The sequence below is a fragment of the Benincasa hispida genome, chromosome 5 (assembly GCF_009727055.1).
Source record: "Benincasa hispida cultivar B227 chromosome 5, ASM972705v1, whole genome shotgun sequence".
Classification (NCBI taxonomy): domain Eukaryota; kingdom Viridiplantae; phylum Streptophyta; class Magnoliopsida; order Cucurbitales; family Cucurbitaceae; genus Benincasa; species Benincasa hispida.
The window spans coordinates 57553338-57579794 of record NC_052353.1 but is presented as its reverse complement, the minus strand read 5'-3'; the positions used below and the strand labels follow the sequence as shown (position 1 = coordinate 57579794).

The window sequence follows — 26457 nt, the reverse complement described above, 5'->3', positions numbered from 1 at the left end:
CCCTGCCCATCAACTGACCCAAAACCCAGCCCACCCAGATCAATCCCCACACTCGACTTACTACCGATTCTAAGTTAGACGATAGAGGCTTCCCTTCGACCGCCTCCGGAACACCCACCGTCAACCTCCCCAGCCCTACTTTGTCAACACTCTTCGTACCAGACCTTTCACCCTCCTTAGAACGACCGTCAGACAACCCTAACTCTTTCACCTCCGAAGAACGAGCATCCAGACCCAAATCAATCTCCGATCTAAGCAGATGAAAGGGTTACCGAGCAACTCGACCTCATTCTTCTCCTTCAGTCTTAAAGGCGACCGCTTATGCACCATCGTCACCCGCTTCCACCGTGGTTAACCCGCACCTCAATACCTCAAATCTTCAGATCAAAGACACAAACAAACCCCTCAGACCAGATCAGCAGCGAGCACCCTAAACGAACCCAACCAGCACCTCGGACCAACCACCTCGACTTGAAACACCTCGGACGACCGGACCAAATCAATCAGCAGTGATGGCTTCGAAGCGACCCAATCAACCCAAGCGATCGATTAGTCTGAACCCAATCAATCAGTCGGAACGAACCAATCTGAACGGACGAACGACCCAATACTCATTAACCGCCGCGACTTTGAATTGGAGATGAAAGCGACGGACGAACCGACGACTTTGAGAGATGAACAAACCGGCGCCTGAACGGAATGGATCTGAACGGAACGGAAACGTAGTGAAACATAGGACAAAACCCACCTATTCGAAACATAGTAAACCGGCGCCAGACGAACGAACGACCACCTAGGACAAAACCCACCAGCGGTGGCGTTAAATATTGCATAGAAACATAGATTTAGATTTAATTCAGCATTGAATCTTCTCTTTCCAAACATTGGTTAATTAAACAAAGTAGGTCCGTTGAACCGGTTCTTAAAAGTTAAAAACAAAAGCGAACCGTTCGGTTGGCATCTGTTGGCTGTTGCAAATCGGATTCGGCATACCCTGGCAATAACACGGTGCGTTTCACAGCTTTCCGGAGCGCAAACGGTAGATATGATCAAACGGTGCAAATTACCCCTGCGATCGCCGACGAACTGCTCCTCGGAGTAGAATTTCCCGGCAATTTGTCTGCGTTTGTCTGATTCGACACTTGAACTCTCTAAGCTCTCAGAAATGGAACCAGGGAGGCCGGCTTTCACCGTCGATCTTCTGGAAAGGTATGCGGCCAAAGGGAGGGGAGTGATAACCTGCATGGCTGCTGGGAATGATGTCATTTTGTTAGGCACTAGCAAAGGTTGGGTCACCCGCTATGACTTTGGCGTTGGAGATTCGATCGGTATGATTCTTCTTCTTCTCCTAATTACTTGTTTGGTATCTAATCTAATTACTTTTCTTTTTCAACAATCACGAAAATGTCTGCCTCGATTCTTTATGTTTTTTTCTCGGAATATCATTTGGCCTGACGAAGAATGTTGGCTAGTAGAGTTGATGTGGAGCAAGAGCTGCAAACTGAATGAATTCCGATTAAGTTGTTCAGTTAGCTTGCTCAATCGAAATCGTTATTTTTTCTGTTTCGAAGGCGGTGCAGGGGTTTACAAATTGAAACTGGATTCAAGTGGCTTTTCAGCTCCATAATACTTGCGCTTTAGGGAAATCGATGTCCTGTAATCTCATCTCGATTTAGTCATGACTCACATGCCAAGAATGTTGAGTAATTTCTGATGAAGCTGGAACTTACATTTCCACTTCTTTATCGTGTTTTTAGCTCAAATATGTAAATATTTTACAAAATTTGATCAGTAAGTCCATTAAATCTGAATCATTCTTTGTTTTTTCTTTCTTTTGATTTGCTTTTATCTGACCATTACTTTATGCCATAAACATTTCAGTATAACGTGAAATGAAGATTGCATAACACTAAATATTTGGAAATGCAGACTTCGATCTTTCTGTGGGTCGGCCTGGAGAACAATCAATCCACAGAGTATTTGTTGATCCAGGAGGTAGTCATTGTATAACGACAATTGTTGGTACTGGTGGTGCCGATACTTTCTATATGCACGCCAAATGGTCTAAACCTCGACTTTTAACCAGATTGAAAGGTCTTGTAGTAAATACTGTTGCCTGGAATAGGCAACATATAACTGAAGGTTTGCTTTCAAATCCTACCTTTTGTTCACTGGTTGGCATTTGCATTCTAGTTGGCTCTAATTAATTTACTGTTACTACTGCACGCCTCTTTTACGAGCAGCTTCTACAAAGGAGGTTATTCTTGGTACTGACAATGGACAACTATTTGAACTTGCTGTTGATGAGAAGGAAAAAAAGGAAAAGTATGTAAAGTTTCTTTTTGAATTAGCAGAACTTCCAGAAGCTTTTATGGACTTGCAGGTACATCATGCCCATTTGAGTTTGTCCTTCCACATTTTAGTTTTCAATTTTTTTTCGTTCTTCCTACCTACCTGACTTCCTATATGTTTAACTAAAATTTAATTGAATGTTGGAAAGTTATAATATTTCTGATCCAATGAGCACTCTGTCCTTTTGTGCTAGAGATTTCATAATTTTTCTCCATTAGACATTACGACTAATTAGATGATTATTCTATGAGTTTGACTTCAAGCAACTTTGCAAACTTTACAAAGTATTAGATGAAGATGAAAAAATATTTCCCCTATCGATTTAATTTATATTTTAAATTTCCTTTCTGCTTTCTTAGTCTACAATTGATTTTGTAGCACACAGTTGTCAGTTCACAATTTCAGTTCTGTCAACGCTCACTTGGCTTGCTTTTCATGCAGATGGAAACAACTAGCGTACTAAATGGAATGAGATATTATGTAATGGCTGTTACTCCAACACGACTGTACTCTTTTACTGGATTAGGATCATTGGAGGTAAATTAATTTTTAATCTCTGATTTGTTCAAAATTTTTAAATTTTATGGTGTTAGATTCTCACACTGGCCTTCGGAAATATGTATTGTACAAATGAGTCAAATTGAGCCATTCCTACGATACTATTTACTTTGTACTTCATTTGCCGTGACACCCACTTTATGTTTTAATTATGTAAGATGAAGTTATGTATGTCTGTTAGAACATTTTTTGTTCCATATCTACCTTCTAGGTTTCTTCAAGTTAGCTCAAACTGCTTTGTTCTGGGCACAAATGTTTCTAAAATGTAATACTGGTCCTAAAACAAATTTGCAGAGTAGTAAATATTTTCTGTAACTATAATATATCTGTGCTAATTAATGGAAGACCAACTAAAATCAATGCATATTGTCATTTGTTAGCCAAGACCTTTTTTCATGACTTGAGTGCCTCACAGCTTAATGGTAGCAAAAAAGTTTGTGCTTCTTTCCTTTCTCTATTCTTCTGTAAAATAAAATGCATATATATTTTGGTTTCTTATGTGATCATTTTGAGTCTTGTAATTCTCATAGTTGCTCAAGTGACAAACTAATATTCTATCTACACTGATCATGCAATTTTGGGCGCATGATTTTCTTATTTTACTAATTTCCCTCCTTGAAGCTCCCTGTTCCCAAAATTTCTTGCTATCCACAATTCATTTACATATTACTTGAGCAAAAAATTTAGGGGTAGAAAAAGTAGGAAAAAATGTTCAAAAGCGATATAGAATGATGAGTTCAAGGATTGTGTGGTTAATATGAATAGATATAAATTTAATCAACGTAACGTTTTGAAGGCCAGAAATTAAATTAGATGCTATGTATTTATAAAGATGTCTTCTTTTTCCACTTTGTTTTACGGCCATGCTATTGGTAGGGCTAGATATAAGGCCCACCTAAAGGAGCATGAAATATGGGGTCTGGTCTAGGGTTTCTTACTTGTCAATTACTTCCCACGGCTGTACTATATCCTTTGCAGTCCTGCCTCTTCCAGCAATGGTCAGTTCTCAGATAGTTATGCATGGAGCTCCTACTGATGTTATTTGAATGTTCATTTTCCTTTCCTTTGCAATCTAGCTCTACCCAAGTATAAATAAGTTCCATTATTATATTAGTGGTCTAAATTGTATTCTTGTTGACAATGTTGTTTGTTTAAATTTATGTATATCCAGACTGTCTTCTCTACTTATTTGGAACGTGCAGTGCATTTCATGGAACTTCCTGGCGAAATACCCAATAGGCAAGTGCCGTTTGGGATCTTTTGTTCTTAGCTTGTTTTACTATCCAATATTTGGTAATCCATACTGTTATAAATTGATCGACAATGCTGTTAAATATTGAAACATTTATATTAAGACATTTATCATTTCAGTGAACTACATTTCTACATAAAGCAAAGAAGAGCAATACATTTTGCATGGCTTTCTGGAGCTGGAATTTATCATGGAGAGTTAAATTTTGGATCACAACGTAGGTAAGAGTTGGTATATTCTGATTTTATTTTTGAGGGTTTTAATTTAACTACATATTATAGGCCAGTTCCACAGATATTAATATTTTATGAGTTTCCTAATTATATCAGCAATATTTTATTTAATTTCTTAATTCAAATGACATTTTCTTCAAAAGGAAAAAAGAAGAAGAAAAAAAGTGGTGTAGCATGTTTAAGCTATATGAAGATTAGATGAGTTGCATGGGACCTACACAAGTTGATAATGGGAAATGTTTTTCCCGATTTTCTTTTATTAATGAGTTCCACCACCACCACCAAAAGAAAGTGATAATGTTTATCAAATGTTCTTATTTATCTGAATGGTATAATTGATTACATTGTTTTGTTAATAAACTTTCATACTAACCTTCCTGCAGTTTATCAAATGGAGATGAAAACTTTGTTGAAAATAAGGCTCTTTTGGATTATTCAAAGTTGACTGAAAATTCTGGAACTCTTAAACCAAGTTCCATGGCAGTGTCTGAATTTCATTTCTTGCTTCTAATTGGTAACAAGGTTAAGGTGCGTTGATTGAGAAACTCATGTTATATTTATTTATTTATTTTATCATGAAGCTCTGTTTTAACTTGTACATGCAACTTTTGTAATATTTTTAGAACTCTTTGAGAGAGCCTTGGTTTTCATGTGTGTGTGTGTTTGATAAGTTTTGGTATGTATGGGAATTCGTGTCCTTGAAATTTCTTTTTCTTGACTCTCTCAAGGTTTCCTACCTGATGCATTTTTCAGTATTTCTTTTATTTATGAGTTCTCTTGTTCTAGCTTTGAAATTCATCTTGAATTATTATTTTTTACTAGGTTGTAAATAGAATTAGTGAGCAAATCATTGAGGAACTCCAGTTTGATCAGACGTCAGAGGCAATCTCAAGGGGTATCCTTGGATTATGTAGTGATGCGACAGCAGGTTTATTTTATGCTTATGATCAAAACTCCATTTTTCAGGCACGTCTTCTACTTCTTTCTTCTTCTTCTTCTTTCTTTTATTTGGGTTCCATTCCCCATTGCAATGACAATAGAATTTGCTCCTTTAACATAGGTCTCCGTTAATGATGAAGGCCGAGATATGTGGAAGGTTTATCTGGACATGAAAGAGTACACTGCAGCACTAGCCAATTGCCGTGATGCTCTTCAGAGAGATCAAGTCTATCTGGCTCAGGTACTGGCTGGCTAGTTTGTGTATTCTGAAAGTTTTTTTTTCTAAAAGAATATAAAATCTAGTTTCTTATCGTAATATTGTAGAAGTTTAGCATGCTGCGAATTTGGAGGTTGATTTGTTTCTATGATGCAGGCTGAAGGTGCATTAGCATCGAGGGATTATCTCAGAGCAGCATCTTTCTATGCTAAAGTGAAATCCCTTTCTCTTACGCTATTTAGCTTGCATTTTTCCTTATTGCTATTACAAGTGATTTGCTTAATACCAAACTAATCATCAGAAATGGTTGTCATATCAATTGAGTTTCTGCTACTTACTATTGAAAATTTTCTTGATTAATAGTTTATTTGGCTTTCACGTAGATTTGTGTTGTTTCTAAGACATAATTTTTGTGCAGATTAACTACATATTGTCCTTTGAGGAGATCACTCTGAAATTTATAAGTGCAAGTGAACAAGTAAGAAAAACAATTTTCCCTTAATCTTTGCGGCTTAATAATTAATAACTGTGCATAGTAACTTAATGATTTGTGTGCATCATCTTATTTTCTTAGATGTGTCCATTTCTTGAACCGGGATCTTTATTATGTTTGGTTTTCTTGATCCTCTCATGTAAGTTTGATTTTTTTTCCTGTCTACATATTGTTTCGAATTGGCAACATCTTTGATGAATTTGCCGTTCTTGTTAAAGTTAACCTGGTTGATTTTGGGGAGGCATAATGTTTGATAGATTGTTTGTCCTAGCTGCCACCCTAAAAAATATAAATGCAGTTATAATGACATTAAATTAAATCTTAGGTATACTATTAGTCATGGTTGTTCTAAAACATTCGTCACTAACCTACATAAGATTGGATTTTTCTTGCATGAGATCGACTTAGTTTTTATTCTTTTGCATTGTGCAGCATATTTAATTTCTGATATCTCACTTGCAGGATGCTTTGAGAACTTTTCTATTGCGGAAGCTTGATAATCTTACCAAGGATGATAAGTGCCAAATAACAATGATTTCCACATGGGCAACCGAGTTGTATTTGGATAAGGTTCTTACTCCTATCCTAGACGTGAATTCTGATGGAAAATAGTGACACTAATTCAATTAGGAAATTTTTTCTATTAATTTTTGGGACTCTTTAAAGGGCAACAGGTGAAAAGTTGTATGATATACAACATGATATAAACAATCTGCAATGTTGTCACTTTTGTCTGATATAAATTCTGGCTGTTCTTGAATTTTTTCCATGGTACCATGGAATGAAAATTTTCTACTTCAATTTTCATCTGATGGAATAATATTGTGGACAAACAGTTCACAGGAAATTGTAGTACTATTTGTTCCGTGCTAAGATGAAGTCTCTTTTTCCTGGTTTCAATTATTTGTCTTTGTTCATTGATCTTAGATAAATCGTCTACTCTTGGATGATGACATTGCATCTGATGGGCATAGTACGGAGTACCAATCAGTCATTAAAGAATTTCGTGCTTTTCTTAGTGATTGCAAAGATGTATTGGATGAAGTCACTACAATGAAACTCTTAGAAAGGTACTCAGTCATTTTATGTGCTGAAAATTATTGTTTTATGGATGTATTCATCTTCGGGTTAGAACGTAAAATGGACAAATGGTTGGGATCAGACGTAACTATTATCAAAACTCTCTCTCTATAATTTTCCTTTGAATAATTTTCAATAGAATAGTTTTAATTAGGGGTAGTTGCAAATATAGCAATTGGCCTCAAAGTATTAGTTGATATAGCACAATACAAGAGAATTTGCAGGTATAGCAAAATTTAGATCCAACTCTTGGAGTCTAACAGTTATAGATTATATTGCTAATAGGAACAATAGACTCCATCATTGATAGATTTCGCTATATTTGCAATTCTTTAAAAATGTTGCTATAAACTTAATTATTATCCTTTTACCCATTGCAATTACCCTTTTAATTATCTATAAGATGATATCTTGCAGCTATGGTCGGGTTGAGGAATTAGTGTTTTTTGCCGGTCTAAAGGAGCAGTATGAAATTGTCGTCCACCATTACATTCAGGTGCCTTATTTACCACTAATATGAAATTTCTAATGAAATGTTATAATTCTTCACATCCTTCATTGGTGTGTTGACCATCCTCTTGGCACTTTTTATTTATTTATTTAAGAAGCTGAGGCTTTTATGAAGAAGACAAAACAACATAAAATCCAAGGAGAAATTGGTCCATTGCTTGAAAGAGCGGGCGGAATTAGACAAAACAACCCCAATCTTGGTTTTATTGATGAATATTTGCAATTCAAAAATTCTTCATGAAGAGCCTTCTAACCAGTTAGAGGCACCAAATTGTACTATTCAAAAAAAATTCTTCAAAAAGGCCTGTTCTTGTCTCTAAGAACTATGTTGTTCCCTTCTTTTCCAACGCCACCACAATAGAGCTTTTGAAGCATTAGATACAAATTCTTGCTTTCCCATGCAACCACCACCGTAAGGGAATTTTGTGAAGCCAAGCTCTAGTTTCTTTAGGACTGCACCAAAGAAAATGAAAATTTTGACCGTAATTTGAATCCGTTTGTAGCCCATTGGCTGTGAATAAATAGACGGTCCATGGATTTTTCTTTGGATACGTTAAACAATCAAGAAACAGCAGGTAATAAAGCCATGGCGGGATTTGGCTTTGAATCCTCTTTCCAGTGTTGAAATTTTTGTAAGCTAAGAACAAACAAAGATCAATTAAGCCATAGAAGAAGGAAGAACTTGGTCATCTCGGGGTTCATACCTTCCCAAATCTGTTTAGCATGGGATCAATTTGACCTGCTTTCTCAATTCTCTATTATCCAGCTAGAAAGTGGCAGATTTGCAAGTAAAGAGGCAAGATGATTTGAACGGAATTTTTCTTTTCCTCATAATGATTTAGGTGAACATTTTCCATCATTTATATGAAGAGCAACCATTCTTCCTACTCTCTATCGAAGTAGTTTCTTCTTAGCTGCAACTCACATTTAAATTGCCTCATTCTAACTCTCCCTAAAAACAATCTTGAGCAATAGAAATAGAAAAATGTTTGGAAAAGCTGGCTTAGGGGAGAAGGATCCTGCCAAGCATTGGTCCAAAATTGAAGCCTCTCCACCGATTACCAGTCTTAAAGAAGATGCCTTGTTCAACAAAGAAATCTTTAGTTTTCTTTTTGCAATATCAACCCACAAAACTATAAAAGTCTTACTGCTGAAGTTTTTTTTACCTCGCAGGGTTATTAACATCATATTTAAGATTTCATTTCTCTAAATAATCTTTTACAATAGCCTCATTTCTTTAACTTTTTAATATATCATTATATTCACGTTACTTTATTTTTCCATCATAACTGCACACATGTATTTTCCATACTTACTTTCTCCTTGGCTTTTCGATGTAGCAAGGAGAAGCAAAAAAAGCGTTGGAAGTGCTTCAGAAACCTGGAGCACCTCCTGAACTTCAGGTATTAGTTGAATTTTTTAATTCAGTCTGCTGCATTATTTATTTATTATTTCATATCTATATTTATTGAAATTAAGGTATGAAACTTATATGCTGCAGTACAAGTTTGCTCCAGAGCTCATCATGCTTGATGCATATGAAACAGTTGAGTCATGGATGATCACAAACAACCTCAACCCAAGGAAGTTGATTCCTGCGATGATGCGTTACTCAGGGGAACCTCATGCAAAGTAATTTGAATTTACCATCAACTTTCAGTTAACTAACATGCTATACTGCTTTCTGATCTTCTCTTACTAGTTTTCTGTTCTTAGTTCTTTATTTTGGGGAAAAATGAACAAATTTGACAAATATTTTTTAATTTCCGTTCATTTTTTTCCCCTAAACAGTATGAACTTTTTTTCCATTTCCAAAATTTATATTTTATTTCTAAAGTCTCCTTCAAAATGAGGAATGTTTTCAAATCAACCCAGATTTTGACTATATGAATTAGATAGAGATAAATCTCATAAATGTCCCCGGCTGACCTAGTGGTCTAAGGGACAAAGAGCTAAACTAGATATATTTGAAATTATGAGTTCAAACAAGGGGGGTAGTCACCTAGGATAATAGGCATTCTTTCAGTTTTTTGGAATGTTGCAGAATTAGGTAGTTGTCCTTGAGATAAGCTGTGAGGTGTAGAAATAGACTAGATGCCCATAATTATCAGCAGTTAGTGCATCAGTATAAATACTAATTACAATTTACTTTTAATGCATAATTAGTATATCAGCAATTTCCAAAGAATGCAGATGTTGTGTTTTTGTAATATAGAATGCAGATGTTGTGTTTTTGTAATAGTTATAGTTGAAGATCTATGGAACATTCATAGATAAAATCATGGAAGGATGGGGCAATTGCAATTAATATCTGACGCTGATATTATATTCCTACCACCTTGAATAGTCTTCCGCTTTCTGGATTTTTTCTTGACTAACTGGTTGAGAAACGTCTAATATCTTTAGGTAGTGAGAGATGGATTCTTGTGGGCTGCATGTAAAAAGGATTTGAAGTTTTGAAAATAATAAATTTGTTTGCTGCTGCTAGTGCTCACAGCAAATTCAGCTCAATTTGAACACATGGTATAGAAAGTTGATCAAGTCTGCGTCAATATAGAAGTGTAAATATGGCTATTTGTTTCATTCTGTGCTTGAAAATATTTGAAGATGCCTATCATGCATTGATATAGAAGCATGTCAACTTATTAACAGTATGATGAAATAATTGTTTCCAATTAGAAAAAAAAATTATAAGCAAGGCACTATAGATGCTGAGATAACTTATTAAGCTTGCTAGAAGTTAACGGAAATTTTGTAATTGACCTAGCAAACTGCCAATCACTTGTTTGTTTTACACTACTTTCAGGAATGAAACTCATGAAGTCATCAAATATTTGGAATACTGTGTTCATCGATTACACAATGAGGATCCTGGAGTTCACAACTTGCTGCTCTCTTTGTATGCCAAGCAGGTTGATTTTGCATATCATAGTAGAAATTGAACTTGGGATTTCCTCATTTCTTGTTAGTAGCTTGATTAAAGAGTTATACTTCCCGTGGTTTCCTTTTTTAATTTATGTCTCCAAGAACTCTGTGCAAACATGTTGTTAAATTGTTGCTTTGCAGTTTCAGTTTAAGGTCAGTGAGGTTTTGGAGTGAACAAAATTATTAGACTCGTGTATGAGAACTAGTTGTAACCAATGTGACTTTTATTGAAGAAACTTGCAACTGGCTAATTTTTTTTTATTTAGAGTGGCTTGAGATTTTGTGATTAATTTAAAATATTAATCGTTATTTTGCTAAGAAACTAAAATTTTCATTTGATAGTATGAAATGATTTTCATTGATAATATGAAATGATTTTCATTGATAATATGAAATGTACCAAAGGAGACAACAAGAGATGACAGAATTAGCTAATTTTTTAACTTTTGATTTTTACTTTTGCATGTATTTTTATTTTTCTGTTTCTATAGAACATGTAGGGAGCTTATACACAAATTCATTTGATGGTATTGTTTTTATTATAATAGGAAGATGACAGTGCACTTTTGCGATTCCTGCAATGCAAGTTCGGAAAAGGGCAGGAAAATGGCCCCGAGTTCTTCTATGATCCAAAATATGCTTTGCGTCTTTGTCTCAAGGAAAAGAGAATGCGAGCCTGTGTTCATATATACAGCATGATGGCCATGCATGAAGAAGCAGTTGCTCTTGCCCTACAGGTCATATTCACTACGAAGTTGTTCTATTAATTCATAATGTTTGTTTTCTCATATATATCCTGGCACAGAATTTTTTCAAGAAAATTATCTGACGTTGAATTTCTAATTATTCCTGGCTGGGGGAGTAGAAACAGTTAGTAGAACAAGACATCAACAATGCCTACAGCTTACCTGGATGATTGTTTATTTGTTTATTTTATATTAAGATTAGCATCCGAGGAACTGAAACAAGAATACTCCCCAAAAAGCTTTTAAACCTGGGAAATTTAGTTTCCCTTTTAGAATGTTTACATGTTCTTGATCAACTTCTTATAAAGTCATACCTCTACGTGCCTATTAAAACACATTTCATTCGACATTTTGGTGCGTTAGGTTGATACTGAGCTTGCTATGGCTGAAGCTGACAAGGTTGAGGATGATGAAGACTTGAGAAAGAAGCTTTGGCTCATGATCGCAAAGCATGTTATTGAACTGGAAAAAGGAACTAAAAGGGAGAACATAAGAAAGGCAATAGCTTTTCTAAAGGAAACTGATGGTCTACTAAAGATTGAGGACATTTTACCCTTCTTTCCAGACTTTGCTCTAATTGATGACTTCAAGGTGAGTTATTATTTTTAACAAACTCATTAAGATTTAGGGATCATGTTCATTTCTTTTTTCTCTTTCCCAATCTTTGTTATTATCTTAAAAATAAGATTTTGTTAGATATCAATGGTTAGCAATACTAACTAGTTAGTTTTAGTTTGGAGTATTATAAATTGAGGGAGTGAGAGAGGGGAATGGGGACAACGAGGAATTTGACCTTGGCTCATACGGAGACTTATAGTTTTCTTTAAGAATAAATATACTCTATGATCCATCTTTTAGTTAATTCTCAATTTGGTCCTTAATATTTTGAAGTGGTCAATTTTACCCTTAATATATTAAACATTCTCCATTTGATCCTCGTCCAAAAAAATTTCAAATTTGTTAACATGTATAGCTTATGTGTCAATAAATTGTTGTTTTTGTATTTGGACTTGCAAGTATGCCACATGGACATGCCATGTCATTTCAAAAACAGAAAATTGTTAATTGGTGGGTAACTTTTGCTGATAGGTTGAGTTGAATTTCATGTTTTAAGTGGCATGTTATTGTTAGAAGGGAAAGTTCATTATTTTTAGCCTGGAGCATTATAAATGTAAGAACAGGGATGAAACAGTGAGGAGTTTCTGGATTTTATACAATTTAGAATTTCTTTGCTGCTGGGGTTGTTTCCTATTTCAGAATAGTTGTTTCTGTTTGATTGTGTTTTCTTGTTTGAAATGCAAAGGTGGTGATGGGGTTTGGTTATAGATAGGAGTGCAGAAGGAGGGAGTAGGTATTTGATGAATGAACTAGGGCTTAGGAGAGATCTCAAGAGAGGAGTGCAACTACCTTGTATTTGTTACTATTGTAATTTCTTCATGATAGTGCGATATATTAGTTTCCCATATTTTCTGTTGTATTGGCAGGTAGATGAAATTAAATGAATTCTATATTTCTTTTTAACTATTTATAAAGTGATGGTGACCATGCATATAATATTTTATTACTGGTGGCCTAAAATCTCCACTTGTATACTCTGGGTTTCAATAACCTCTAGTAGCCACTTAAAAATTCTTGAAATATCTATGTAGGAGGCAATTTGTTCATCATTAGAAGATTACAACAAGCAAATTGATCAGTTGAAACAGGAGATGAATGATGCAACACATGGTGCTGACAATATTAGGAAAGATATCAATGCTCTTGCTCAAAGATATGCAGTAATTGATAGAGATGAAGATTGTGGGGTATTGATCATTCTGGTGCTAACTAACCATTCTTTCAGTTATTAATATGCAGTTGCCAAGCACACATCTTAGCTACAACTTCCTAGTTTAAAACCTATCAGTTTCCATTTCTTCAGGTTAAAACGAGCATAAAATTTTATACAGGATTACGAGTTGGGAGTGCACAAGAATTATCTAATTTCTGGTTGGGCTCATCTTGGAAGTATTCTATATATTTTTAGAGCCAAAGTTTTAAACTCAGTATTTGATGTTTTTAAATCTTAATGAAGTGTATGGTGATGGTGTCTTTGTGGTTTCATGTGAAATAAATAATTCCGTAGTCATAATGCAGTTCACCTTTTTCCATCTCTATTTGATGTTAGTAGTTTAAAACGAACTTCATTCCTTCATTTGATACATTATGCCTAAATTTCTGTTTCACCAGGTATGTAAGCGGAAAATATTAACTGTGGGCAGAGACTTCTGGATGGCTTCAAGTTACACATCAGTAGCACATATGGCCCCATTCTATGTCTTTCCATGTGGGCATGGATTCCATGCTCAATGTTTGATCGCTCATGTTACACGTTGTACGGATGAAGCTCAAGTAAGTCTACAATAGAAATTTATCGGGGATTGTATATACTCAACAATCTAAGTTGTGGAATTTATGTTTTGTTTAACATTGATTAATCCCTTGTTCCGGGATTATTCTCTTGCCTAGAACACTCATCATTTCATTAAGCTGTCTGTTTCTGATTGCATATAGGAAGTACGGTTTCCTTATCAATGTGATGATAGCTTGGTTCATGGTCATGAGTGGGGTTTCGGATTCCTAAATTCCATAGAGTAACATGATAATTGCATCTAACGTTTAGAATTGACTTTGCAGGCAGAGTATATTCTGGATCTACAAAAACAAATTACTCTATTAGGTGGTGAGACAAGAAAGGACTTGAATGGAAGCTTTGCTGAAGACTCCATCTCTAGCATGACTCCCGCAGATAAGGTTATTTCTTGGCAATTTCCAATAAGCATTTTGGAATGTATGTGTGGGAATATATGGTTGGTGTCATATACATATGGATGCTGCTTAATGATGCATATTGTTCTTCATTTGGGTGCGCTAGCTTAGAGTGGTTCTTTTTGAATATTGAAGATAGAATAAATGGGCGATGGTTCTTTGAAAGCCCCTCGCACATTTCCCAAAAGTTTATTTAGTCTCTCAAGTTCTCGATCCCCCTATATTTATGACTCCTTACCTCCCGAAGAAACTCTCCTACTAGCATATGGAGTTGCGAACGAATCTACTTCTATAGGCCAGATGTCCAACTGCCAAGGCAAAAAAATTGTTCTTTGCTTGTGAATGTCAATGGGGATTTTTCTTTTCCCTGTTAACCGCTTCTCTGAGTTTGGGAGATCATTATTTCCCTTTAATTTTCTCTCTCTAATTTATTGATTAGTTCCCAAACACTGTATTAAAGGGTAATGCATGTTGTTTTTACCCAGATTTTGCATTGGCTTGTGACTTGCGTTTTATTGTTTATATCTAACTTGTTAATGTGTAATTTTCGACAGCTTCGAACACAGTTGGATGATGCGATAGCGGGTGAATGCCCATTTTGTGGTGAGTTAATGATCCGTGAGATCTCTTTGCCTTTTATTTCATCAGAGGAAGCGCAACAGGTTAGTTCATGGGAAATTAGACCACATAACCTTGGAGGACAACGGAGCTTTTCTTTACCGGCGTGATTCTTCCTTCTTTTAATCTTTCAGAGTGGACCTGGATTTCAGATCCTTTGTGGTGTGTACATAAATCTTCCCGTGCGTTGCTCAATAGTTCCCTTCTAGTTATTGAAAACATTTTTCTCTGTATCGATTATAAGTTGTATTCATGATTTGAAACTTGTACCCTACTGTGAGTTTGTTGTTAATGAAATCTACTCCAATGTTGGCACTCACTTGAACCAAACTTTTCCACATCTGAATGAGACTCGAACAAATCAGATTATGTTTTTTTTTTTTTTTTTTTCTCTTTAGTTTCATATATGGGTGAAATTCGCAAAAAAGATATACAATCCATGGTGTTACAGTAATAAACTATAACTATCCCATATGCTATTACAAACAATTTCAATAGGTTAAGGTTGAGATTGGAAAGTTGAAGTATGTATAGTTCGTGGGATTTGTGTAAAGATATGGTCCATTGGTTGTGTAAATCTAAATTTGTATGATCCTTTTATCTCTTTTTCCTTTTTGGGTTGTGTAACCTCCATTTTGGTTGAATTTATACCTGGTGCAGACCAGACTTGGAGAGAATTTTATTAATGATAAGATAATCAAAAATACGGAAGAAGTTACACTTATACAATGGAAACAAAAAACTAGGCCTAACTAACAAAACTACAAAACTAACAACTTAACAACCAATCAGTAGTTACAAGAATGCTGGAAACTACAATCAACTAAATACTAATAATATTGTTGGCTAGTTTAGTCTTTAAACTTTGCTTCTAGTTAACGAATCTATTCAACATATCACTCGACTTATTTGTAAGTGTCCACAAATTTATTCAACTTCTATATAGAACCATTCAATATGTATATTTCCGGTATCAAATTGCCCAAAAGTGCCTGGTTTGAGGATACGATTCATTTACTCGAGAAAAAAAAAAATCGTTTTCTGTGTTATGTTATGTATGTGTAGACTGTAACCTGATCTGGAAAGAATTGGACTAATAATCCTCGAGGAAGCAAAGGATAGATAGCTATGTTTCAAACATGAATGTTGAATCTTAAAACCAACCCTTTGCTCAGTTACAATATTTTCACCAAAATCGAAGCACCAAAGCTTAGACAAATATACAGACGGGACTATACAATAATACTACTAGAAAGATACGTGGGGTTTCACCAAAGAATTCACAAGTGAAGAGAAAAAACTGCAGAGGGAATTCTTGTAAGTAAAGTTTGAAATTAATTCAGATGACACAACTAAATTAGAAATCATCTGATGGATTAAATTCACATGAAATTTCTTGGCTTTAATAAAAAAAACAGAAACTGAATCTGATAAGTTGTCTCTTTGTCATCTTTTTTGCTTGAACTTCTCCTGCAGATTCCAACATGTTTTTTTCTTGATTTCTAGTTTCTGAAATTTCCTGTTTACTGTGAAAGATCTCAAATTGTTCAAACCCAAACAAGCTTTTGATTCGATTCATCAAAGCTAGTTAGTTGCACAGATCTGAATCTCTTCTTTTTCGTTACCCACAAATTGCTTCAGTTTAGTTTAATTTTAACATCGATTAATTGCACATAAACTTCAAATTATGCAAAGGAAACAGGTTCAAGATTTTCTATTATTCAAAGAAACCGATTCATCTCTCTTTTTCTGTACAATTATCTCAAAGCTACATAGCGATCTTCCCAGAGAATTTTCAAGTTTATCGATCAATTCCTCAATCTTCATCTCGTCAATTCCAGATCAAATAACTTGAATTTCAACTCGCTCGAGTAGCTCCGAATCTGATCGCCGATCAAAGATCGGCGATCAGATCTCGTTATATATCACCGGAAGTAACCTCGAAGCCAAATTACCCTTGGCCCCAACAGTTCAAGTACATAACTCTCCGGAGAGAATCCTCCGTTTGCGCCATCCTCTCGTCAACGTCGCAGCTCTGGACACTTCCCGGACCTTCCGATCCAACCAAACTGGATAGTGGTCGGAGATCCGCCGAATTTTCACCGGAAGACAAAAGTCTCCGACCTTGTCGAAGAGACTTGAGTCCAGATTTCCACTTGTGTCCGATCTCCGTGTGACCTTGAACCACCGCCACGCTCGCTGCCATTCCAACTCTGTTCAGGTAACTCATCTTCAACCTCAAGCTCTTACAAAGTTCTCAAAGAAAGAAAATCCTTCGCAACTGAGTCGCTTACTCACTCACTCAACTCGTTCACCGATATTGCGTTGATTGAAAAAAGGAAAAATCGCAGTCATATTTATAGACGGAGCCGGTTGGTTCAATCTCTAAACCCGTAACATAGTCCACAAAACCGCCGGTTTAACCTCCGTTTGATTTAACAGCGTTAACTAACTAAAGGCGTTAATCTCTGACATTAACCGAGATAATTTGCATTTGATTAGTAATTTAATCCGACCAAAAGATAGGGTTTACGTGTCACTTATCCATACGATGTCAGATGACTAATCCGTAACCAACCAATCAGGTGGCGACATTTTTGAGCGGTGGGTCCCATTAAGTGACTTTATTGCAACTCAGTCCCCGAGGGAGAATTTTTTTGTCGTGACGTGGTGATTTTAATTTTTAGTGAAGGGACAGAGAAAGGGGGGGCACGTGTAATGTATTTGTACGGTTATTTTAAAATTAAAATTGGAATTTTTTTTTTCCCCATCCCTAAGGTTGTATAGAGACTAAATTTTCTAGCAAGGGTGTCACGTGACAAGGGATGGGCATCCCGTGCCTCCATGACTTTTATTTTTTGTTTTTTGTTTTGTTCCTTTTTTACTTTCTTTTTTGTTATTTCCACGTTTGTTTTAATTTGTTGATTTAAAGAGCACTTTTTGCCAGGTTGACGAAAAGATGGTTTTTACGTGGACTAGTGTGAGGAACAAACTCATTCCTCGAAATATATGTTTTTTTTTTCTAAAGAAACTTCTTTAAAACAAAAACTAACTATAATAAAGATAATCATTAAGAATAAAGGACATCCAATTAAGATAATTAGACTTCCAACAAACAACACGATCTTTGAAATATACCAAATTTTATGCTAATTTGAAATTCTAACCTTCAATTTTGATTAGAATAGACAACTTAAATATGGGTTAGTTTTTACCTTCAAGTGTTATTTAGTCCACTAAATTGAGCATAAAAGACAAGTAAAAATCTCCTCAAGTTCATTAATTTCAATTAAAAAAAAAGGCACAACAATAATTTCGAATAATTCACAAAATTCATAAATTTCAAAAAAAAAAAAATGTTAGGTTTTCTTTAAATTTTTATGAATTTTGTATTGTCCCTGTCTTATATAATTGATTGAAGGGTTAAAAGAATCCTTCTAATGATATTTGAAATGGTAACGTATCCAAATTTGAGGTGCAATTATTTGATGAAATTAAATGTTTTAGGTTAAAGTTGATACAACCAAGTTTAGAATAAAACTTAGATTTTTTTTTCTTCAAATGTAGTGATGTTTAATGTTGTAGTTTGTGGTATTAGATTAATTGTTCATGGAACAAAAAAAAATGGTAAGTCTTAAAAATATGACGATATAGAATTGAGTTATTGTTACATTGATAATATAGTACATAGAAGGTTTGATAAATCAAAGTCTAGTGTAGACTTGTCAAGGATTATATATGAAAAAACTTAGGTCAATCTTTTGTTATCTCACAATATGATGGTATATCCCTATTCTAATAAACACTATGCTCTATAAATAAATAAAACAAATTTTCAACTAAATAATCATTCTTCATTTTGAGAAATACAGAATAGAGATAATTAACCATGGACAAAGTTTCACATCAATTGGAAGTCAAAAAAATTTGTTAGTGTAAATAGCAAGAACAATATGTTAAATATGAAACATTTTATCATTTTGACTATAGTTTAACTATTTAAAACATGTCTTCAATCGTGAGATATTATAGATTTAGAAATCTTCACTCCTAAACTTAAAAGAGCAATAAATAAATAAATAAATAAAACATTAATTTGAACTTTACTATGGTCATATTGTCTCAAAAATATTTTTGAATACCTACTTTTAAAATATCTTTTTATCAAAATTGTTTTGAAAAATCATAAATTCATAAATTTGTTAGGTTGGAAAGTAATAACAACTCCCATTTTGAAAACTAGATTATAAAACAATAACAAATTTCATTAAAGAAAAAGTAACAAATGTTATAATTAAACTTCATCAAAATGCACCAATAGAAAAGAAAATAAAAAAAGGTGGAGGAATTATTCATTTAATAAATCCATATTTTAAAAAATAATAATAATAATATTAATTTATTGAATTAAAAAGGCCTAATTGGCTTTCTTTTTCAATCCTTTAATTACTTGTGGTGGGCTCAATCTCTTTTTCCTCCCTTTTTCCAACACTTAACAAAATTTGTCTCTTTCAGGGTCCATTTCAATTGTGGTCCTTTGCCAAAGAGTTTAATAAAGATAAGATATATATCTTCTCAACTTAATCTAAAATAATTACCCTTTCAAATCAAATTAATTATTTTCCTATTAAAATATATAAGTGTAGCAGCTAGGTTAAAGAATAGACTAATTATATGAGTACATATCTCATATAATATATAGGGTAATGAGGTGTCTTCTATTGAGATTGATAATCCCATTTAATTATAAGGACACTAATTAATTATTAATAGCTTCAACTCTTTAACTAAACAGATTGAATCTGATTATTATTGTTAGTATTTTATATTTGAGAATCAAAGATCTCAAATCTTCATATACTCTCCACTCTTTACTTTTTGAAATAAACTTTCCTTATTTTTTTAAGATGAATAGAACTTTCAAGATGGCAGACAAAAGATTATTAGAAATTATTTAAATGTGTTATTACTGTTATGTAATAAGAACCGCATACTCCCAATTATATTCTCTACCAATGTTAGATCATTTTAAACATTATTTTATAAGGATCCCAAAATCACATTTATATGTTCATAAATGGTTTTTTATTAACAAACTTTTTAATCTTTTAATATACATGAGATCTTGTATCGAATCCTTCTATAATTTTACCATGTTATGGTATTATCTATTTCAATTTTGAATATAAATTTTTTAAGATTTGTTTCTAATTTTACCTATGGATCTTATTCAATTATCACTCATTTACGTATTTATGGATCAAATTCTTGTATCTCTATTATTTAGATTTTGTTTGATAATCGTATTGTTTTTTATTTTCTGTTTTTGAAAATAGACTTCGCAAATTCTTTTTGATAAAATAAGTTTTCAATTTTTGAAAAATGTTTTCATAGAGTAGGCAATAAAAAAAGTAGAAAAAATAGTGTTTATATAAACTTAATTTTTTACAAACATAAAATAAAAAATAAAATGGTTATGAAACCATTCTTCGATTTCTTAATAAGTAAAGAAAAGTCTTGCTTTTCAAAGATTTGATTTCGGGTTTATGAATATATATAATATCACATCACACGAATTAAAGATCGTAGGATAATATGCACGCATAATAATTTTAAAATAGTTCCAAATTTAAATAATCAACTTTATGCAAAGTAGACTAAGCAATTAATAATTTAAAGAACTGTTTTAAAAACAGTTCAAATGAAAAGGATAACCCAACAACCAACAAATTGCTCTTTTGTTTATTCAGTGATTAGTTGAAAAAAAAAAAAAGTTAAAAAAACAAATTAGGACAAATACCAATTTATATCCACTTTAGAATGATATCAATTTAAATTATAAACTAATAATTGTATCAATTTAAATCCTAAATTTTGAGGGTTGTATCAATTTAAACCTTAAACTAGTAATTGTATCAATTAAAGCATTGAACTTTCACAAGTATATCAATTTATAAAGCTTAAACTTTCATAAGTATATGAATTTAGATCTAAACTTTTATAAGTATATCCAAATAAAACATATTGAGGATTTAAGTTTAAGGGTTAAATAGATACAATTATCAGTTTGAGGTTTAAATTGATACACTCATGAAAGTTTGAAGTTTAAATTGATACAATTATTAGTTTAGGGTTTAAATCGATACAACTCCCAATAACCCTTCAAATATCTCTACAATAATTTAATATCGTGTACATAAATTTTAATCATGATTTCACTTTATGTACTCATCAACTTTTCTTTTATATAGTTAATGTGGGATTTTGTTTAAATTTTCAACAAAATGTATCATTCATATAATTAGTGGATAGTTTCTTTAGTTCAATAACGTGTAAATGTGAGGATTCAAATATTTGAGCTTCTAGTTAGTGTTATGTTGTTTTAATCCATTGGATCATTCTAAAATTGGCATGTGGTTTAGATAAAACTTTTGATGGGATAATTTATATTAGAGGAAAATCATACTCATCAATTATTGTTTATAGAAGGAAAATTAATTTCAAATGCCTATCTAAGATCTCCATGTTTGGCTGAAATTTGAGATAAATCCCAACATGAAAAAAACTTTAGTGTGTTTGAGAATAATAGGTGGGATTTTTCCTTTATTATTGGTAGGGGTGTTAAAAAAACTCTATGATCGAAAAAACCGATAACCCTATCCAATCCATCCGGTTTGGGTTACGTTATCAACTCATTTGAATTGGGTTGAATTCAAATAAATGAAAATTTTATGGGTCGAGTTGGTTCATAGGTTCTCATAATATAATCCAAATCAACCTAAACCAACCCGAATTTATTATCAACTTTAAAATATATATTTTTATTACTTATAACACAATTATTTATACATGTATTAATTTTAATTTTATTTAATTCCAATATTTTTTGAATAATTTATTCTTCAACAATTCTAAAAAGTAGTTTCTTTGCACTTTAGAAATAAAATTTTCAATATATAAATTGAAATTGAGTTGTTGATCTTAATTCAATATGTAAAAATAATTAAATTATATTTTTACATGTTTACGTTTTGGTTCTTTTTAGAATAAAATTTTAAATAAATGACTTGATTAACCTAAACCAACCAAACCAAAATATTTCATGGTTGAGTTGGATTGAGTTCATTTTTTTTAATAAGGATTATTTGGGTTGAAAAAATTTACAACTCGAACAATTGGATTGGGTATAAAAAGTCTTTCAACACAACCCAACCAAACCCATGAATACCCCTAATTATTGTTGTTGGAGTACTTGAATTGTTTCGAATTACTCAATACAGGAGTTACTTACAATTTGGTGAATATATATATATATATATATGATACATTTAATTATTTATAATTATTTACGAATATTTATGATTATTTACTATTATGACTCTAGATTTAGAGAAGTACATTATATAAACTCTTTAAATCTAGTGTTGCCATTTTATTATGTATTTTGTAACATTTCCTCTAATAAAATTATTTTCGTTAATAAATCACGTAAATCTGTAGATTGATTCTCAATTCTTTTTAATTTTTTAAAATAATTTAATTATCGATTTCGTAATATTAATTTAACGAGGATTTGGTTGGTAGAAACACAAAGGAATAATATTGGGATAATATTGATTGATTGGCCGATGGAATTTAGGAAAACCCGGAAGCTCATGCCTGTGGTTTTGCTTGGTGTGTACAGATAATGACTTAAATGCCCTTGGTTGTCCATTTCCTAAGGTGGATAATGGAGGACGAGAAGGACATTTTGGCTTTTGGTGGCTTGAGATGAGAATGAGATTCTGAATTGGACTAGATTTTACTTTTCGGTAATTATATAATTAAGAAGTATAATTGTCCACAAAACTAATTATAGAGTATAGTTAATTTGTAGGAAAAAAATGAAAAAGTAGGAATGAAAGGGCTCAAATAAAGTAATTAAAAACAACTTTAGTGGTTGTCAATCAATGTAATGGGGGCCAGCCAATTTATAGTAAGCCAGAATAATAATGAAGTGTTTTTTGTCGTATATAGAAGTAGGGATAATAATAGGACATTATTTATTGTCTTTATTATTCCATGAAAAATGAAAGGACTTTAAGATAAGGGAGATGAACTTGGAATTGGACCCATCTCCAAATTTCCAACCCATGCTCTAACAAAAGTGCTTTATTTTTGTACAAGGGTGTAATTTTAATAATGAGATGTTTCGGGGGTTTCTGAGTTCAAAACTTTATAACTCAACCCAGTCAAATTGGAAGAGATTGTCAAATTTGGCTTTTTTTTTTTTTTACACATGTTAGTATTTGATCTAATTAAGCATAGTTCAAAGTAATTGGAAAAAAAAAGTCTTTTAATTTTCATATCTAAAACTTTGAGCAGTGTTTAATTTTGTATTTGATATATTCTTCTAATGATTTAGTAGATATAAAATTAAAAGTTTAGAGTCTATCGAACATAAAATTGAAAGAATTTTTTTTTATTAAACATAAACTTAAAAATTTAAGGGGAAAAAAATACTTTCTTGATCTATGAAATTTGGATCTAGTTTTTATTTGTTCTCTAAGTTTTGAAATACTACACATTTAGTTCTTAAGTTTTGAGTTTAATTTCAATTTAATTCATAGATTTCAAAATGTAATTATTTTACCTTTGAGATTTGAGTTTTGTTTTAATACTTCTCTAGGTCCAAGATTTACACTTGTAAATTTGATTTTTTTTTACTAATTACCTACTTCATTCTTTGGTGTTATTGTCTATTAATTTATTTAAGATAATTATGAACTGGAATTTCAAATTTAAATTTAATAGTGATGAAAAATAGTGAGACTTGATTCATTATAATTCTAGATTCATTATAATCCTATTAATTTTTTAAAAAACTTTTAAATTAACTAATATACATTAAGATGGAAAGTGAATACTTAGTAGAAAATCAAAATTAAAAATACAAATATTGAAACATATAGATCAAATTGAAATAAAGTTCAAATCTTAAAAATAAAATAGTAATATTTTGAAAAATGATAACTAAAATTCAAACCAAACTTAAAACATAAATATTAAAAGTATTATCATTAAACACCTATGGACCAACTAGAAATTAAATTTAAAATTTAGGTAAAAATGTATTTTTTCCAAAATTCAAGAAGTCGTCGTACATTTTTTTTTTGTAGCTTTATAATTTATCAGACACCAATTCAGAAATTTACAGATTAAATTTCTAATTAAAAGAAGAATCATGTAGGATATACATGCAACGTCACAACACCATCCTACTGAGGGAAATTTTTTTCAGTACTTAATCGTTTTATGGAAATTTTTTCATACTTGATTAGAATTGTGGGACATATAAAATAAATAATAAATAAATTAATATAGCTTTTGATAATGTATCAAATTATGAACGTAAATAATAAGTACTAGAAATTTTCGCTCTTACTAAGTATCCACTTCTTCTACCAAATCGTTTTAGATATGGCTGTTGTACAAGGTAGTTGAATTATACATTTAATGTGATATCTTTGAAACCAGAGTCCTTTCAAAGTTGTTCGAGTATTTAGCTAGCTAATTAGACACCGTACATACAAATATGGTACTACGATAATATTTAAATATTTTTAATTTAAGAGCAATACTTGGGTGCATCCCAAAATGCATCTATGCTTGTGCATCCTATTCTCATCACACATAAAAATAATAATTAAATGTTTGAAGAAAAAAGATCAGAGAATAAGCCACATGGTAAATTATGATTAGAGAATTTTTGAAATATATAAAGATAGGTATAACTCGAAATGTATCTAAGTATTTTTCATAATTTAATTACTCTCGTTCATTATTGGTCAAATTAGGTACTGTGTTTCTTTCTCCTAGTCCAATATTGAAGTATAAGATTTGACTTACCTTGTTCTAACACTGCACTCAACCTTATTAACTTTTTGACTAGTTTGAAATAATGCAAATTTAATTCTACTTATTACTATTAGGTAGGCTAAGGTAATTTGATCTCACCATATTTAAGTTGTAAAACCTAATAGATTCATAACCTTTTCATTCTTAAAATTTAGAAGTATGACGATATTAATCGAGAACAATTATCATCCATTTTTCTTCTTCACTTTATCACTTTAGGTCATATTGATGTGACTTATTATTATTAATCATTAGATATAATCTAGGTTATATCTAATTCATCTATTCCTTTACTTTATTAAAAAAAAATATTTGCCACACGACAAATTTTTATTGAACAATTATTTGGACGACACAAAAATAAGTGCAACCTAAGCAACACCTAAATTTTTTCCTCCCCATTTTTAGCTACCTATAATCTAAGAATCAAATTACAATCAAAAGTAGTTTCTCTATACACCATAGTCTAAATTAAATTGGATGACATATTAACTCATCGTAGTTATTTGATTAATAATCTAAATGAATGAAATAAAATCTACAAAAATGATACATATGAAATTAATTCATTTTTGGTCAACATATGAGTATAATTCAACTTATATAAAACATACAATCTCGACTATGAAATAAAAGATTCAAACCTCTACCTTAAATTTGTTCATCACTTCCTACTAAAACTCAAAACTAAATGGTGACGGTTATTAATTAGATGAATAATATAAATCAATAAGGACCCCAACAGCTTAAGTACATAACAGTTCTAAGAGACTCTTCAGATTGTTTGGCTTTGTTATGATCTAATTCCCTTTTAACTTCACTAGAATCCGCCATAACAGAAGCTGAAGAAGAAGAAGAAGAAGAAAGTTTGTTGGGATGAGACGAAAATGCCCTCACACCATAATTATTCAGCCTCCACAAATGCCCTTGGTCTTTCAACGCCTCCACCGCCCCAATACTCGCCGCCGCCGTCGTCCAACTTTTTCCGGCACACATTTTTCTTGTTCTATGTAACTGTTTTTTTTTTTGGTGAAATTAAGGTAAAGGAAAAGGCTGAGGGTGTTTGTGATTTATAGAGATGGGTTTTGGTTTTATGGCCTATGGAATCCAAAATGACCAAAACCTCAGGCTAATGATTGACAAACTAATGTCTACAAACATGGGTGGGTTTTGAGCTTATACCATAGTGGCGAGTGGGGTGGGGATGTTATGAAAAATGACTGGATTGCCCTTGTTGATGAGGGATGTATTTAGTGAGGAGTGAGGGTAGACATGGGAAATGTGGGGCCCTTTCTCCGAATATAGTTCGCTTGGTTTTTGGGTATTTGTCAAATTTAATAAATTATGAGCCCAAAGTATTGGGAAACAAACCACTCGCTTCTTACCCACTGGTTTTTATTCTCAAGTCTTATCGTGTTTGTGTGTTTGCTCTTACTCTTAACTCTAATGCCGCAATGCAAACAGAACTATTACGTACAATAATTGGAATTTTCTTCCAATATATGATTCTCAATTTATAGTATCTCACACATTTTGTAATTTTGTATTTTGTCTAATTTCGGTTATTAAATAGATGATGGATTCTATGGACAAGGCTTCATTTTGGATTTTTCTTTTAACTCAGCAACCAATAGTGGAGTTTGACGAAAGAATTTCTCTGGTGTTTGGATAAAAGTCTTACCTTCTATGGATGGATGGATGTTCTTATATCTTGTTAGGGTGAATATGATAGATCAAAAACATAACTGATCGACCTAATCAAAGGCAGGCGATTGGAGAAGAGGAGGGGCTCTGTCAACATCCCAATCAAAGGCGGTCGATTATATTGG

General features: G+C 32.5%; 1 protein-coding gene across 2 annotated transcripts; it reads left to right on the top strand.

Annotated features, from left to right (window-relative positions):
- Positions 1-949: 949 nt before the first annotated feature.
- LOC120077772 (vacuolar sorting protein 18) lies at positions 950-15050 on the top strand. 2 transcript variants are annotated; one of them, XM_039031787.1, is made up of 23 exons: positions 951-1328; positions 1930-2142; positions 2244-2383; positions 2794-2889; positions 4082-4149; positions 4282-4383; positions 4779-4923; positions 5218-5361; positions 5456-5575; positions 5708-5764; positions 5970-6029; positions 6507-6614; positions 6972-7114; positions 7542-7620; positions 8975-9037; positions 9136-9266; positions 10441-10546; positions 11108-11296; positions 11669-11896; positions 12955-13110; positions 13535-13696; positions 13982-14098; positions 14668-15050. In XM_039031787.1, exons 1-23 carry the CDS (start codon positions 1166-1168, stop codon positions 14839-14841), a joined length of 2964 nt encoding a protein of 987 aa, XP_038887715.1. In that variant the 5' UTR covers positions 951-1165; the 3' UTR covers positions 14842-15050. The 2 variants fall into 2 exon arrangements, with proteins under 2 accessions (XP_038887716.1, XP_038887715.1); XM_039031788.1 differs by lacking the exons at positions 13535-13696; positions 13982-14098; positions 14668-15050 and adding an exon at positions 13227-13499 and having other exon boundaries at positions 950-1328.
- The last annotated feature ends 11407 nt before the right edge of the window (positions 15051-26457 follow it).